Source organism: Drosophila persimilis, unplaced genomic scaffold (assembly GCF_003286085.1).
Source record: "Drosophila persimilis strain 14011-0111.01,24,50 unplaced genomic scaffold, DperRS2 tig00000002-arrow-pilon, whole genome shotgun sequence".
Classification (NCBI taxonomy): Eukaryota; Metazoa; Arthropoda; class Insecta; order Diptera; family Drosophilidae; genus Drosophila; species Drosophila persimilis.
In genome coordinates, this window is record NW_020825289.1 from 12,122,086 (window position 1) to 12,136,986 (window position 14,901).

A 14,901-nucleotide genomic window follows, 5' to 3' on the forward strand; every position below is an offset into this window, starting at 1 on the left:
TAACAAAGCGGAACTTAGCCCACTTAGACCCCCTCTACTATTCCCGCCTAAAGAAAATATGGGTTGTTTTTGTTTTTCGTTGTTATCATTTTCTGCTTCTTCTCCAGTGCCATTCACATCAGGATTCCCATGTGTATTATTTTCGTATTTTTGAAAGTGAGACTGTATATTTCGGTATATTTCTATGGGTCTGACCGATAATTCCGTTTTGGCGGGAAAAGTAAATAGCTTGCCGCCCGGCATATAAGCCAAGAACCGCCGTTTTTCCAATCATTTTATTGTGAAATTTCAGACAACATACAACAGGTTTTCCGCGTAATATATTAACTTTTCTGACGACACTTTTTAAGAAAAATCAACTACAAAATGTCTCAGGTTGCTTCCAAGGAAAATATTGCCGACAACATGGAGAAATTCTCGCTGAAGGTAAGTGACACGTTTATGCAATGTAATTTACATGCATGCATTCGAATGCACATTACAAGTATATAGGCTATACATAGCCACTCGTTTTTCATGTGTATGTTCCCGTGTGACTACGTGAAATGGAGCAATATCGCGCATCACAACAAATGTACATACATACTATACATTTTTAAGGGTTTGCTAACCATTCAATTTACATATTTATCATACTATGCATACATATTTAGAGCCCCAGCAAGAAGGTATTGACTGAAAACGCCAGCAACGTTCGCAAAATGTCCTTTGGCAATGAAGAGAATGGCGCAGTTAAGGAAGCCGACCCCGAAAAGCCGGCGCAGTCCATTATGGAGAAGACCGGATCGCCGTTTGACCCTTCTATTGAGCCCCTGCTCCGGGAGAATCCACGCCGCTTCGTTATATTCCCTATCCAGTACCACGACATCTGGCAGATGTACAAAAAGGTATGTACATGTGTGTGCTTGTATGTTTGCGTATGTGTATGTGTCTTCTTCTGGCGGGTAATTTCATGATAAAGCGCGCCAAAATCTAGTCACGTCGGTTGCGTGCACGATTGCATGAATCAAACTTTATGATAGGGCGTCTGCAGCCCCAGCCCTTGCGGTATGTGTTTACTTAATGAAACATGAACACGTTTTTGCGCGGGAGATCCAACCAAAGCTAATAACAACTAAAATATGTATTGAAAATGCACTGTATCATACATGTTAATAATTTGACATTGTATTCATCTCGCAGGCGGAAGCCTCCTTCTGGACCGTGGAAGAGGTGGATCTATCGAAGGACGCGACGGACTGGGCCCGTCTCACTGACAACGAGCGCTACTTTATCTCCCATGTGCTGGCCTTCTTCGCTGCCTCGGACGGCATTGTTAACGAGAATTTGGTCGAGCGCTTTAGTCAGGAGGTGCAGATCACAGAGGCACGTTGCTTCTACGGCTTCCAGATAGCCATGGAGAATGTGCACTCCGAGATGTACAGCGTGCTCATTGACACCTACATACGGGAGCCGCAGGAGCGCGACTACTTGTTCAATGCTATTGAGACCATGCCGGCTGTAAAGCGCAAGGCGGACTGGGCCATGTCCTGGATATCCTCGAAATCGGCCAACTTTGCCGAGCGTATTATTGCCTTTGCGGCCGTGGAAGGAATCTTCTTTAGTGGCAGCTTTGCCTCGATCTTTTGGCTGAAGAAGCGTGGTCTCATGCCCGGTCTGACCTTCTCCAACGAGCTGATCTCCCGTGACGAAGGTCTTCACTGCGACTTTGCGGTGCTCATGTATCACCATCTAGTGCAGCGGCCCAAGCGGGAGCGCATCATCGAGATCATCAGGGATGCTGTGGAAATCGAGCAGGAGTTCCTCACTGAAGCCCTGCCCGTCAATTTGATTGGCATGAACTGTGTTCTCATGTCCCAGTACATCGAGTTCGTGGCCGATCGGCTGCTAGGGGAGCTCGGTGTGGGTAAGATCTACAACACTAAGAATCCTTTCAATTTCATGGAGATGATCTCGCTGGACGGAAAGACAAACTTCTTTGAGAAGAAGGTGGCCGAGTACCAGCGCATGGGTGTCGTAACAAGTCGCTTGGACAACGTGTTTACCCTTGACGCCGATTTCTAGGGCTGGTCCCGTCCGAGGGCTGGCATCTCAATATTAATATGTAACCAAGAGTTTTTATATGTACTTTGTAATAGAAATGTAATTTAGATTAAGATCAATCACCTCCCCATTTTTAACCTGACCTAGAATCTTTCGATGCACTTGACCTAGAGCAACACAACATTATTGTATATAAAACATGATAAATAAATTAAGATATAGACAAAATATATACACTAAATGGACGAGTCTTATATTTTTGTAACGCCAATTTGAGCGGGCGGCAAATAATATTCTCAATGGCGGGAAAAGACTTGTAGATCGCCGGCCTAGATTTGAATGAAGGCATATGTACTGTAGGTAGCGTGTGTATGCTTTACATTTTACGTGTATCGATAGTCACGAGGGACGTAATCAGCTGGATAGCAGCTTTTATCAGTTTTTAAGGGTGATGTGATTGTTGCTGTTGTCTGTGAGCCGCAAATAATTAATTCAAATATTCCACTTCTGTTCATTTGTTATAATCAGTGCAATCACACTGCTGCTGCTGCTTGGATTATCAATTGGCATTGAAAAGATGCGCGGCAATACCTGAAATGCAAACAAAACGAACGCCGACCACAGTGAGATTGCAGAACATAAAGATCAAATGAACAACGCAGGCACTGGCGATGAGGAGCAGTGTGCTCTGCTGGCGGACTCGTCCGTCAGCTCTGGGTCGACGGCATCTGTCTCCGATGAAGAGACAGCTGCAAGGCAGCCCAGGATCAAGCTGCGGGGAACCATGAAGCTGCAGCGGCGAACGCGCTTGCCTCTGCCAAGAATTTTGCGTCGGTTTGGATGCTACACCCTAATGGCATTATTTATTTTCCTTCTGCTTCTTGTCTACCTGCCATTGATGTACATGGATGGGCATAAGCGTCGAGGTATGAGAAGCCGCTCAGGATGCTGAGCTCTATTGTATTGATCTTCTTTTCGTTTCATATTCCGTTGTCAGTGGGTTTACCGGACTGGACACTGGAGACCTCCCGGAGCATAGGCGATTACATAGACCCTGTGCAGGAGACAGCGCTGATTGTGCCGCGGGAATTTTGTCGGAACAAAACCTTCCTGATAATCGCCGTTTGCACTAGCTTAGGCAACTTCAACCAACGACAGACAATACGCGAGACCTGGGGAAACACTTCGGAGTTTAACTACGGAGCCTTTGTGAAGTTACATGGTCACCTCAAGGGAAACTACTTGCCACCGATGACGGCGCGCCTGAAACATTATGCTGAGTACCTAAGCGGTGAAGGTGATTCATTGTCTGCCTCCGTACGAATTGTGTTTATTGTGGGTCGCAGCAAGTACGAATCCCTTGTGGGTAACGAAACGTTATCTCGAGTTCACAGCGAGGCGGAGCAGTACAACGACATTATTCAGGAGAGCTTTGTAGATAGCTACAACAATCTCACACTCAAGTCGGTGATGGCCTTGAAGCACATAAGCCGAAGTTGTGCCAATAGTACCGCGTACTTCCTCAAGTGCGACGACGACACCTTTGTAAATGTCCCCAATCTGCTGCACTTCCTGCTCGGCGGCTCCGTTCCGCTGTACAATGATACTCTGGACTATCACGATCGTTACACATTCCTTGTGAAGTCGCCGCAGAATCGATTGAACGACACGAGCGGGGTGATGTACGGACACCAGTTCTGCAACGTGGTGCCCGTGAACGATGTTAGCAGCAAGTGGTACATGCCCTCCTATATGTATCCGCCGGAGTCCTATCCAAAGTATTTGTCTGGAGCCGGCTACCTTCTCTCTATTGATGTGGTGCAGCGACTGTACGAGGCCTCCCTGAACACGACGCTTGTGTACTTGGAGGACGTGTACATCACCGGACTGTGCGCCCAGCGTGCCCATATCACGCGACATCATCACCCGCTCTTCAGCTTTGCCCACTCAAAGCATCTGTGCGCCTTCAAGGGCAGCATTACGCAGCATCAGGTAAAGGACGACACCATGGTGGAGGCATGGAACTATGTGTCCGACTACAAGATTAGGTGCGCGCCGCCAGGTCGTTACTTCAACCACATGCGATTGCACAAACGCCCAAATTGTTAGTAATAGAAGCGCCCAAGACAGGCTTGAATAACATTAGATGTTCTTCTTGCCCCTACTTTTTAAAGACCCAGAAATACTTCATTATTATTTATACACGCCGCACAATTTGTTATTACTCACAAGAACCCACTTTATGTTCCTGAAATTATAATTAACAGAATACTCTAGCACATCTGACATGTCCACATATAAGAAAAGTGATATATTAACCCCAACCAACCAATCAACTCATAGATATAGTGCTTGTATTATTTTCTACCCCGTTACATTGAAGATCGCAACGTGTATTGAGTTTTTCTTATTCGCATCCGATGTAATATTCTTCTGTCAGATCTAATTGATCTAATCGAATGTAATTTGACTGTGCAGAAGCTCCATTAGTCCATATCAACTTTAAATGTATTGCATATAAGGTATATCACATAAATACATACATGTAAATGTACTCCTCCGTTCTAAGCTTCCGATTTGTTGAATCAAATAAAACAAATGTAGACTACACTAGATGTTTAAGTATTTATTTTTATTAATATAATATCCTAAGTACTAAATATTTTCTACTGGCTTGCTTTCTTGATCAGTTTCTGATTGCAAAATTTACTCATAAATTTTATAAATGGAGCAGTCCCAGATACTCGTACCATTTCAGACCATCTTTAGATCGATGCCGAACTGCGTTAGCATTTCGGGAATATAACAATGAATGATTAAATGCAATACATAACACTATCCTATCATGAAGATTTGTGTACAGAATGGAAAGGTAATCCCAAACATACCGATTCTGGTGTGAAAATATTAGATCTATGCTGCCAATAGCACTTTAAATAAAGACATTTTCTGGGCGCCAAAATACTTTGCATTAATTGGAGTAATTCCCCATGAACATGCAATAACATTATAATTAATTCATTCAGTTTGTACAGTTGTGAATCATAAATCAAAAAATATGAACAAAAATTTAGAAATATGTGATTATGTTATATCGAATTGCCAAATACGATTCGTAAAACAAGTTAAATTCAATTTAAACCAAAATTAAAGTTACTAAACAAATGATTGGCTGTTTTCTTGTATCTCATTGGATCTATATACATATGCATAAACGACCAATGTGATATTGAAATACAGGGTGTCGAGGTCTTACGCAAAGTTGTCGTCGGGACCTCGAATGATCACCACAAACTAGCCGAGGAGTTGCCGGGTGGTAGTCGCATTTGAAGTAGACTCCTCCGAAGTCGTGACTTTCGAATCGACATTTTCGTGTAAGCCTGCCAAATATGCTTCGGCGTTGTCAACCGTCAAGGTAACAGTGGATTTAGAAGGAGTCGTTCCGTTCTCAGTCAGTGGTTCAGATTCACGTGGCGAATTGCAGACCTCCCCGATTTGATTTTCTTTTGGGATGGGTTCACGCGGTGGCATCACCGAAGTTTCTGTGTCAGTTTCGGGAGCTACAATTTCAAGATTGCTATCCGCTTCCGCTGTAGATACTATGGGACTGGGATTGCAAAGGTCTTTTAGTCCCATACCATCCACATCTTTTGCTTCATCTACTGCATCAGTTTTTTCACTGGGGATGTCTATGTCCATTCTTTCCAGCGGCTTAGCAGCGAAGCTTTCAGTGGAAGTGTCCATTGCTTCATTAAACTTAGATTTTTCTTTATCCGAACATTTCTCCTTCAGAACTTCGGCTTCGGGCTCTATGATTTCCAAGTCTTCACGTACAACTGGGTTTATACTTAAGAATTCCTTTTCGTCCACCTGATCAACAGCTGCTGCTCCAGCTTCAGGCTCGGTTTGAGCTTCCGTTTCAGGCTCGGTTTGAGCTTCCGTTTCAGGCTCGGTTTGAGCTTCCGTTTCAGGCTCGGTTTGAGCTTCCTTTTGCTGCTTGTCTCCTGCTACTCCTAACTTTTGGTGATCATCATCTGCAATCTTTTCCCTCGGGACCTCTGATTTGTCATTCTCCGCCTTTTCCGTTTCTTTGTCTGCTTCTTGTTTATTCGGGCTGGACTGCCCTGTACTGCAGAGTTGCGGTTCTTTTTCTTCTTGGATAGGAATCTCATTGGGTCCGTCGGCTGGCGTTTTTTGAGCATCGGTCTTTGTCTGATGAGCTTTACTCCAAATCTTGTTCTGCTTATCGCGGTTCTTAGCCCATTTACGCGCCACCTCAAACTCTTCCTCGGCTCGTCGCAACACGACCCTGACTTTCATTTTCAACTTGGCATCGGTGTGCTTGATCTCCTCCATGCGCTGGCGCTCTAATTGAAGCAATGCTGGATTCGGCTTGTTCGTTGTCTTTTTGCGAGGCTGCTTTTTGTGTCCTGGTGAAACGGACTTGGGCTCGGCAGTGCCCTCGGTGATGTCCACTTCGAGAAGACTGGCCAAGATGGTTGAACTAAAGGCAGCCATATCGGCCTCACTCGGCGGCAATTCCGCGACTTGATTCTTCAGTGCTTCCGTTTTCGGAGCCTGAGACGCAACAGAAGTTATCTTTATGATCTTCTTGCTGTTCGAGTCCGAGCACCCGTCGTCTTCGTTGTCCGAATCAATGGTAATGGTATCCGTCTTGGGCTCCACAATCTCGATCTCGTTATCCTCGTCATCGCTGGCTTGTTTATCTGCAAGAGACAATCAAAATTAGCAAAATACATAGAAATGATACTTGATCAGTTTTTTGTAAGCTAAGAACTCATTGAGGGTCGTATTTAAACAGAGGTTGGAAATTTTTTATTCGATCTTGGTTTCGGTTGGTTATACATAAACTATGTTTAGATTGGCTGGAATGACATTGGAATTAAATGTTGAGGAAACGCATCTCCTCTAGAGGGAAGTTTAAGCGCAGTTTTTGAAGAGTCTTTTCATTGGGATGCGGCTGTCGATTCAGTTCGCGGCAGTAGCATTCATAGGCAAATTTGGCCATTTGCCAGCGCTGCTTGCATGTCTGAGCATCTCGCTTGAAGCGTGGAAGGCGCCGGGCCACCTCAGGCCAGAGGCGCTCCCGTGCAGTCACATCATTGTAGTCCGCGTGACGTGGATTCCACAGAGTGGGGTAGGCGCGCATAGCCAGCACCAGTTGCTGAGCAAACTGATTGTCGTCGGCCATGTCCTTTAGTTTGCTGTCGGACTTATTCCCATTCTGTACACAATCCTGCTGCGGCTCAAACTCATCGCGCAAGTCCTGCTCATCAATTTTATAGAGAAAGAACAAGCTGGCCAAATATTTTGAATACTTTAGCTGTAGGTTGGCATGCAATCTTTCGTCCTTGATGGTCCTGAGGCGGAAGGTCTTGAACATTTCGTACATCTGCTGCCAGCGCCCTACCAGGTAATCGCATTGATAGTCTGGAAAAGGGGAAAAAAATTGCTTAAACGGGAACTAATCAACGATGTCCTCCTAGAGGACTACTTACTGGTTGCCGATTTACAAAAATTTAGCCACAGCGACTTCCGCGTCTGCTCGTCAATGCTATTGAACTCGGGATCAGCCGACTTGCGCCACAGTACGGGATGGCTCTTGGCAAAGTTAATGATACGCATGTCAATATCCCGCACGGGCACTTGTCTCGCCCTCACCGGCTTCCGCACATCCGCCTGCTTCGTCTGCCTTGTTCCGTGATCTTTGTCCATAGTGTTTTCAATGACGTCCAGTTGCTTGCGCTCAAAGCCATCCCCATCGTCTTCGCCACAGTCCACCTCCAGCCACTGGCTTCGTGGCAGGTCCCTGTTGGCCAGATAGTTGGTGGCCTTGTCAAAGTAGCCCTTGAAGCGCTTCCCCTGACGGTTGCGGCGCTCGATGCGCACATAGCGTTTGCGCACGTTCTTCCAGCGAAGCTTAATGTCGTCGCCGCGCGGAAAGTGGCTGGCTATGACGCGCCACTGCTTGCGTGTGACCTCCATTTTGCCGTAGTCCGGGTGATGAGTGCACCAGATCGACGGATACTCGCGCAGCAGTCTCGTCAGCTTGCGATCGTAGGCATGAGCCTGTTCGTTGCGGTTCATGCTCTCCTCAGTGCCCAGTTCGGCGAGGTCCTCGCTGTCCAGGTCATCATTGTCATCGTCCAAATCATCATCCAAGTCGTCAGGCTCATCATCAAACTCGTAGCTATCGGCATCGGCCCCATCGTTGTCATTATCTTTTTTGGGCACCGACTCGAATGCACTTGCATTCTCGTTCTCCTTTTCTGGTTCTTCGTCGTCAATGGGATCGCCCTCGGCTCGTACTCCCAGCGGCATTAGAGGCGGCAATGGCTCGCAGTCTTCTCCCTCCTTGAGATTCGCATGTAGACTCTTGCGGTATTCATACACTTGGTTGTGGAAGCTGTTGCAACCTGTGTTGAAGAGATCCACATCGTCGATTTGGCCAAAGCAGACATAGTCGACGGCTGGAAGCACACAAAAAGTGATAGCGAGAGATTAACGTTTAGGGAAAAACTGCTTCTGGGTTCTATTCCATTGCCTCTTTGGATAGTATTTTGCAAACACATGGACCAAGCTAAAACCAATCGCTATCGCAGCCAAGGAAATGGAACTTGCAGTTTTCCCTAAACAGACAATCAGTGGATCACAGGATACTTACATACATGCAGCCGTGCCTCCTCTCTCTATCCTCCCATTGCCATTCAGCAAGAGCAGGGACAGAAATAAACACTCGCGCACAAACACGAACGAACGAAAAATGAACAACTGACAACGCCCGTCCATGTGTCGAAAATATTCTCCAAAGACAATAATAGAGATACTCTCGCCCCCCATCTTCTTACATTATAAGAATATTTGGAGCCAGGTGGCTACCGAACGGTGGCTTACATCTGAGAAATTACTTGGTAGAGACTTACCGGCAGCCAATTGGCCGTTCTCCAGGCTGTTGGCATCGTTCTTAAAGCCCATTTCACGCATATCGACCAGGCACTTCTCCTGCAGATGTTTGAAGCGTCCGATGGCATAAGTCATCAAATAGGACATATGAATGTACAGCTCCTTTAGATCCATATAGCTGCGCGCCTGATTATAGGCATTCGAATGGGTCAGAGAGACCACTTTCCCAGTAAGATGAGTGCATATGTCCATGGCATTGAATATCTGCTCCTGCAGCTGAGCACGCGCCTGTCCAATGGCGCTATTGGGAAACACATGGCGCATCAATGCAGGGCCCTTGTTCGGTTGCACCGTAGATATCATTGTCCCTGCTCCCCCATTAGCGTTCGACTGCGCCGGTAAAGACCCGCCACTGGCACTGGCACTTGCACTTGTCTGACTAACATTTCCCAGGCGCACAACTTGCGGAGCTCGCTGCTGTTGGTTGATCTGCGGATTGTAGATTCCCATATTGCTGCCCATGTTAGATGCCATGGCTGACGGTGTGCCGACTGGGCTAGGGTTTGTGCTGGGCACTTGGCGAACGGTCGTCGGAGCGGTTGCAAGAGAACGGGGTCGAATTAGGACCTGACCCATCGGACCCACAGACATCGGAGTGGGGGGCGTTAAAGCGGTTGCAGGCTGACTACCGGGTGGCATCTGGCGCTTGACCTGGATGAGCCGTCCATTGGGCAGGCGGTACGAGTCCTGCTGGGCGGCGCTATTCAGATCGACGCGGAATCCGTTGATGGTGTGGAAGACGGGCCCAGTGCTCCGAACGCTATTGGGCACCACGGTTCGACGCACAACACTGGCTGGTGAATTTTGGCGGTACCGAACGCCCGAGCCACTCAGCACCAGCGGGGGCGGCAGGCTGGTCCGAGGAGAAGATGTACCATTGTTGCTGGGACTGGGACTGGGTCCTGTATAGTTTTGCTGTACGGTAACAATCCGTGGCGTGGTGGTTGTTATATTAGCCGGTGGGGCCGGGAGACGAGTTGACGCCTTTGGGCTCATTGAGATCTGACAGTCGGGCTCCAGCATGCTCAGCAAATCGGGAGTGCAGACGACTTCGTCGTTTGACGTCTTGGGTCGCTTAGTAGGTGGACCTTGCTGCTTTGGCGCCGGGCCCTTTTTAGCAGAGCTCACGGAACTGGTGTGGCTGCGCTTCGAAGCAATTGATTCAAGGCTCTCCGCGGAATCGGAAAGGCTGTTTGCCTTCGCCTTGGCAAGACGGCAGCACGTACTGTTGTCCTTCATCATCTGGCGGCGCGCCTCCACTTCGGGCAGTTGCAGACTCTGCAGGCCGCTGCGAACATAAAAGGTATTGAAACGTCACTATTTGATGTGAGGAAAAATCCATGGCCACAGTACCCACCGCTTTTGTGTTTGGATGTAGTTGACTAGAGCCCAGTGCTGGGCGCGCAGAGGCCATAGGATTTTGGGTGTGCAGTTGAAGCAGTTCCAATTCTCGTTCTGTTCAATGTCCATAATGATGTCGCGCGACAGATTCTTGACGATGCAAGACTTGCAGAAAACATACGGACATGTGGAGCAGCAATAGACCTCGCCGCCCTGGCCACACCAGCGGCAGTAGAGCTCCGAGCCATCCTCGCCCTTGGAGAACTCTCCGCTGTTGTAAAAATCGTGGCACTTGACGCAGTGCGTCACGCGCAGAATGGGGTGCATCTTGATGGTGCACTCCGAGCCAGGGGCCGTTCCCATGTGCAGTTTGCATACAGTGCAGTGGACTTTTCGCTGGTTGATCACATCGACGGTTGGGTACGCTTTAAGATAGTAGCGACGCTCCTCGTCAGAAAGGCTCAAGTGCATCTCATAGTTCGAACCTGTTAAAACACGAGCCACGAACACGGTCTGAGCATTAGCATTGAAGTCCCTAAGAATCGGCGTATCGCTTTCTTACCTGAGAAGTCCACATCGAGTTTGGCCAGTGGGGATGGCAAGGGCGTCGTGGCCGGCACCAGCAGCACCTCGCTGTTTGGAGTGCTGCTCATATTGCGGCGCTATGGAGTCCCACGTGCAAAAAAATGTATTGCCAAAATGATGTACTTCTGTACAGAAGCGTCCGCGCGGAAGACAGGCAGCACCACAAAGCAATAACAACAAAGCGGCGCGGCAATTAGGTTCTTTGCAAAAACACAAACGCAACACTATCGAGTGTTTTTTAATTGCGTCCCGGGCAAAAGATCTTGCAAATTTTGGCTGCTATTGAAAATGATTATTTTTTTCATTGAAGCACAGTCCGATTCCCACAGTGAAAATGATTTTTTTCACAGCAAAAAATTTCAATATGGCGTCCCCTTCGGGTTGTCCGAACCGAGTGGTGAGCACGCACGAAGTTGTTTGAAATGAAAATCGGGTTTAAACCTTTATCTGTTTTAGGAGGGAATTACTTTTGAATCGGTCACCAAATGATCCTCACAGTTGGAAAGCTTTAAAATACAAAACAACTGTCTGGAAATGATGAGAAAAATTGATCGCATTCAAGTCTATACAACAATATAAACCAACACCAAATTTTTCAGAAATGTAAAAAAATTTTTAAACTTGTTTCTGTTTGATAAAAGCTTAAATATTTAATAAAAAGTAAAAACGACTTGGTCGTTTGCGTACTTGGCAACCCTACATCTATCCTGTTGTCTCGTTCCCACTGCTGTCAGACCCATTAAGACCCGAACCCGAAGAGAAAATGCGCCATCTTGAATTACAGTTTCCATGAGTTACATAAAAAAAAATATTTTTATAATTTGAAATCAACGAAGAAGTGTTTTCTATTTTTTTAAGCCAGAAAGACTTAATATTGGCAAATAAATTTATTTAATTAAAAGCAAGCAAAATGTACATAGTGTGACCAAAACTTGTCCAACGTAGTTTGTGAAGGTAATCGAAGCGAGCGATAGTTAGTGTAATCGATAGGTGCATCCGAGGCGTCAGCAATTGTTGCTACTTTCTTTGTTAAAAAAAAAAGACGAATTCTCTGGATCTAATCGTTTTAAAGTGTGCTAGCAATATTTAGGAGTCTATATAAAATGCAGACATCATAAAAATGTGATCTGAAGTGTGCTTGGAAACTTTGAGCATCTATAATTGGATAAACAAAATTGTATTGATGACTTATTTAATATATACACGCATGTATGTACATAGGTGCATCTACAACACATGAATGCACTTTTTTATTCATATTCGCTTATTCTTAGTGTGTTGCATTATCTTGCAGGGTCTGAGCTCTGAGCACGTCATCAGTAAGAAGAGAAGCCTTTTGCTGTTCCATTGATAAGCACATCCGCAAGAGCGAAAAAGTGCAATTGACCGGAGACTTGCGTACAACCGCACCCTAAATAAAAAAGCCGATACCACATTATGCCGATATTGTATAGCGTCATCTCGCGCGGCACCACGGTGCTAGCCAAGTTTGCGGAGTGCGTTGGAAACTTTGCCGAAGTGACGGAGCACATTATTGGTCGGATTGGGGTGCACAACCACAAGATGACCTACACCCACGGCGACTATCTAATTCACTACTCATGCGACAACAAGCTGGTTTACATGTGCATAACCGACAATGTGGGTTGAATGAACTGTGGCGGCCCTAAATACATATTGCTAATTAATTATATCTACTTTCAGGAGTTTGAAAAGTCGCGAGCTTTCTTTTTTCTGGCGGATATCAAGCAAAAATTCATACAGACCTATGGGCTGCAGGTGGCCACGGCAATCGCCTATGCCATGAATACGGAGTTCTCGAAAGTACTTGCCCAGCAGATGGTCTACTTTAGCCAGTCAAGTGCTGTTGATAATATTTCTCGTGTCCATGGCCAGATTGACGAACTGAAAGACATCATGGTTAAGAATATTGGTGAGCATTTTGAAGACGATAGTTACTATAGTAATCTTCATGCTCCGTATCGTGTTGTATGCTTCTTACAGACAGTCTACGTGATCGTGGCGAAAAATTGGAGCTGCTCGTCAATAAAACAGAAAACTTGAGCAATAACGTAAGTTAATTCCAACATAAATAAATCTCCTCTAACCGCATTCATTCCTTTATTCACAGTCGGTTGCATTCCGCAAGGCATCAAGAAACTTGGCGCGGCAGATGTTTTGGAAGAAAATTCGTGTCTATGTTGTTGTTGGGATAGTGATAATATTTATAATCTATGTTATTGTAAGCATGTTCTGCGGCGGTCTCGCCTGGCAGACGTGCGTTTAGTGCACGGCCAACGATATTGTTTAATTGTTATGGGTCTATACCGGATCGGATGTATATTTGCATATAAAACACATGAGTTACTTTCATTATCTACATATGTTCTATTTAATAAACATGAGTGTACACATGAATAATTATACGATAAGCAGAAGAAATGTTCAAAGACTGATTTTCTTGTCCTCAACATACACAACATCATTGGCTTTAACTTTGCCTGGCTGTCGGAGACCCAAATGTATGCCCAGTGCTGGGGAGCTGTAGTTGAACAGACGAAAGCTGATAAAAGAAATGGAGTGATTATAAGTTATTTCATGTGATTGTGTAGAGTTTACGGAGGCCACCTTCTCAAAGTCTTCAACGGTTCGCCGTCGATGTCCCGCTCCGCTGTGTTGACATTAATATTCGGTAGAATACAACGCGTGCAAGGAGCCACTGAACGGAAAACTGCCTCCTCACCAATGCGAACCCATTGCCAATGATCCTCCGCATAGGGCTCGTCTACATCAGCTTTCAATTCGAAGTTACCCCGAAATTGTAGCGGATCTACGGGATTCTTAATTCGAGTGTTTAGATCGGCCACCGATGACAGATTCATGAGCATATAGCTTGTCGCATCGTTGAAGGTGCCCTGCTCGGTTAATTTTGTACAGATAAATATTACTCACAGGCTGTACCCACGAACACTGTTTGGTACCCACCGAATCCACTTGCCTTATGTAGGGCATGTGCTTCAATCGGGGATTGATGATCTTCACGGCCTTCGGGTAAGGGTAATGAACCAGCTTCAGTCCGGTCTCCGTCTTCAAGATGAACTGAGAGAACCACTTGTTAAACCGGTCGCCGCAAATCATAGCATCCACCGGTGCACCCCAAACGGATGTATGCAAATCCTGGCCAGGACTCTGCAAGTTTTCGAAATCAAATTCCAAATCGGGCATTCCCGGGGCGCTGAATATGAGGCCATTGGCCGAGACTTTCCGAGACTTTATCAATAGCATTTGAGGATAGCCCCGTGCCGTCACCATCGTGTTGCTTTCGTCGAGCACCATTAGCGTGCGGTCCCGTATTCCCTCGAATGACAATCCAAGCACATCGCAATCGTACTCGAGGTCTGGTGTCAAGTTGAGTGGAGCACAGGATTTGACCGGAAATAAGTTGATCCGCTGCAGCGTTCCCACGCGTCTCCACTTCTGTGGCATAGCATCTCTGTATTGTAAATAGCGGCGGTAGAGAAAAAAGCTCGCCCCTCCCACCACTGCCAAGCCAACGCCCACTCCGATGAGTGTCTTCGGACTAATGTCCAAGCTGGAGCTGCTGTCTACAGGGAAGCAAGTCTAATTTCTTGGTCTACTGTCGACCTACCAAATTTTTTTTACTTACTTGCCATCGTTTAAAAATTTCTTTTAGTTATCACACCTGTTGCTTTCTCTGAGCCAAAAGCTCAACTGATTAGATTACTTCTTTTGTTCAGATCGTGTCGAAGGCTGGAAAAGCCTGCTTCATCCAAATCAATTATTTTTATGTACGAGGATGGATACATTTTATTAAATGTATGGATTTTTAAAATAAAATTTGTAATTTACATTTTAAAATCAATTAACATCCTTTTATTTTATTAATTAAAAGCCCGCAATATGATTGTGCATCCATCCCTGTGCGGG

At 46.0% G+C, this 14,901-nt stretch overlaps 5 protein-coding genes across 6 annotated transcripts; 3 read left to right on the top strand and 2 right to left on the bottom strand.

The window, feature by feature from the left end:
* The first annotated feature begins 334 nt into the window (after positions 1-334).
* LOC6602081 (ribonucleoside-diphosphate reductase subunit M2) lies at positions 335-2,284 on the top strand. Its single transcript, XM_002027123.2, has 3 exons — positions 335-426; positions 654-887; positions 1,183-2,284. Exons 1-3 carry the CDS (start codon positions 367-369, stop codon positions 2,062-2,064), a joined length of 1,176 nt encoding a protein of 391 aa, XP_002027159.1. The 5' UTR covers positions 335-366; the 3' UTR covers positions 2,065-2,284.
* A 280-nt stretch (positions 2,285-2,564) lies between these two features.
* Positions 2,565-4,625, top strand: LOC6602080 (beta-1,3-galactosyltransferase 1). The gene is made up of 2 exons (XM_002027122.2): positions 2,565-2,969; positions 3,041-4,625. Exons 1-2 carry the CDS (start codon positions 2,693-2,695, stop codon positions 4,150-4,152), a joined length of 1,389 nt encoding a protein of 462 aa, XP_002027158.1. The 5' UTR covers positions 2,565-2,692; the 3' UTR covers positions 4,153-4,625.
* Positions 4,626-4,660: 35 nt separating this feature from the next.
* Positions 4,661-11,313, bottom strand: LOC6602078. Of its 2 annotated transcripts, XM_002027120.2 has the most exons (5): positions 10,931-11,313; positions 10,385-10,853; positions 8,988-10,315; positions 7,563-8,534; positions 6,852-7,494 (listed from the first exon to the last, which is right to left on the bottom strand). In XM_002027120.2, exons 1-5 carry the CDS (start codon positions 11,019-11,021, stop codon positions 6,947-6,949), a joined length of 3,408 nt encoding a protein of 1,135 aa, XP_002027156.1. In that variant the 5' UTR covers positions 11,022-11,313; the 3' UTR covers positions 6,852-6,946. The 2 variants fall into 2 exon arrangements, with proteins under 2 accessions (XP_026841011.1, XP_002027156.1); XM_026985210.1 differs by lacking the exons at positions 6,852-7,494; positions 7,563-8,534 and adding an exon at positions 4,661-6,770 and having other exon boundaries at positions 10,931-11,307.
* Positions 11,314-12,083: 770 nt separating this feature from the next.
* Positions 12,084-13,374, top strand: LOC6602077 (vesicle-associated membrane protein 7). The gene is made up of 5 exons (XM_002027119.2): positions 12,084-12,162; positions 12,248-12,594; positions 12,658-12,886; positions 12,958-13,025; positions 13,085-13,374. The coding sequence occupies exons 2-5, from the start codon at positions 12,391-12,393 to the stop codon at positions 13,238-13,240; spliced, it is 657 nt and encodes a 218-aa protein (XP_002027155.1). The 5' UTR covers positions 12,084-12,162; positions 12,248-12,390; the 3' UTR covers positions 13,241-13,374.
* Positions 13,318-14,706, bottom strand: LOC6602076 (mitochondrial amidoxime reducing component 2). Its single transcript, XM_002027118.2, has 4 exons — positions 14,621-14,706; positions 13,939-14,558; positions 13,582-13,868; positions 13,318-13,516 (listed from the first exon to the last, which is right to left on the bottom strand). The coding sequence occupies exons 1-4, from the start codon at positions 14,625-14,627 to the stop codon at positions 13,399-13,401; spliced, it is 1,032 nt and encodes a 343-aa protein (XP_002027154.1). The 5' UTR covers positions 14,628-14,706; the 3' UTR covers positions 13,318-13,398.
* Between the last annotated feature and the right edge of the window lie 195 nt (positions 14,707-14,901).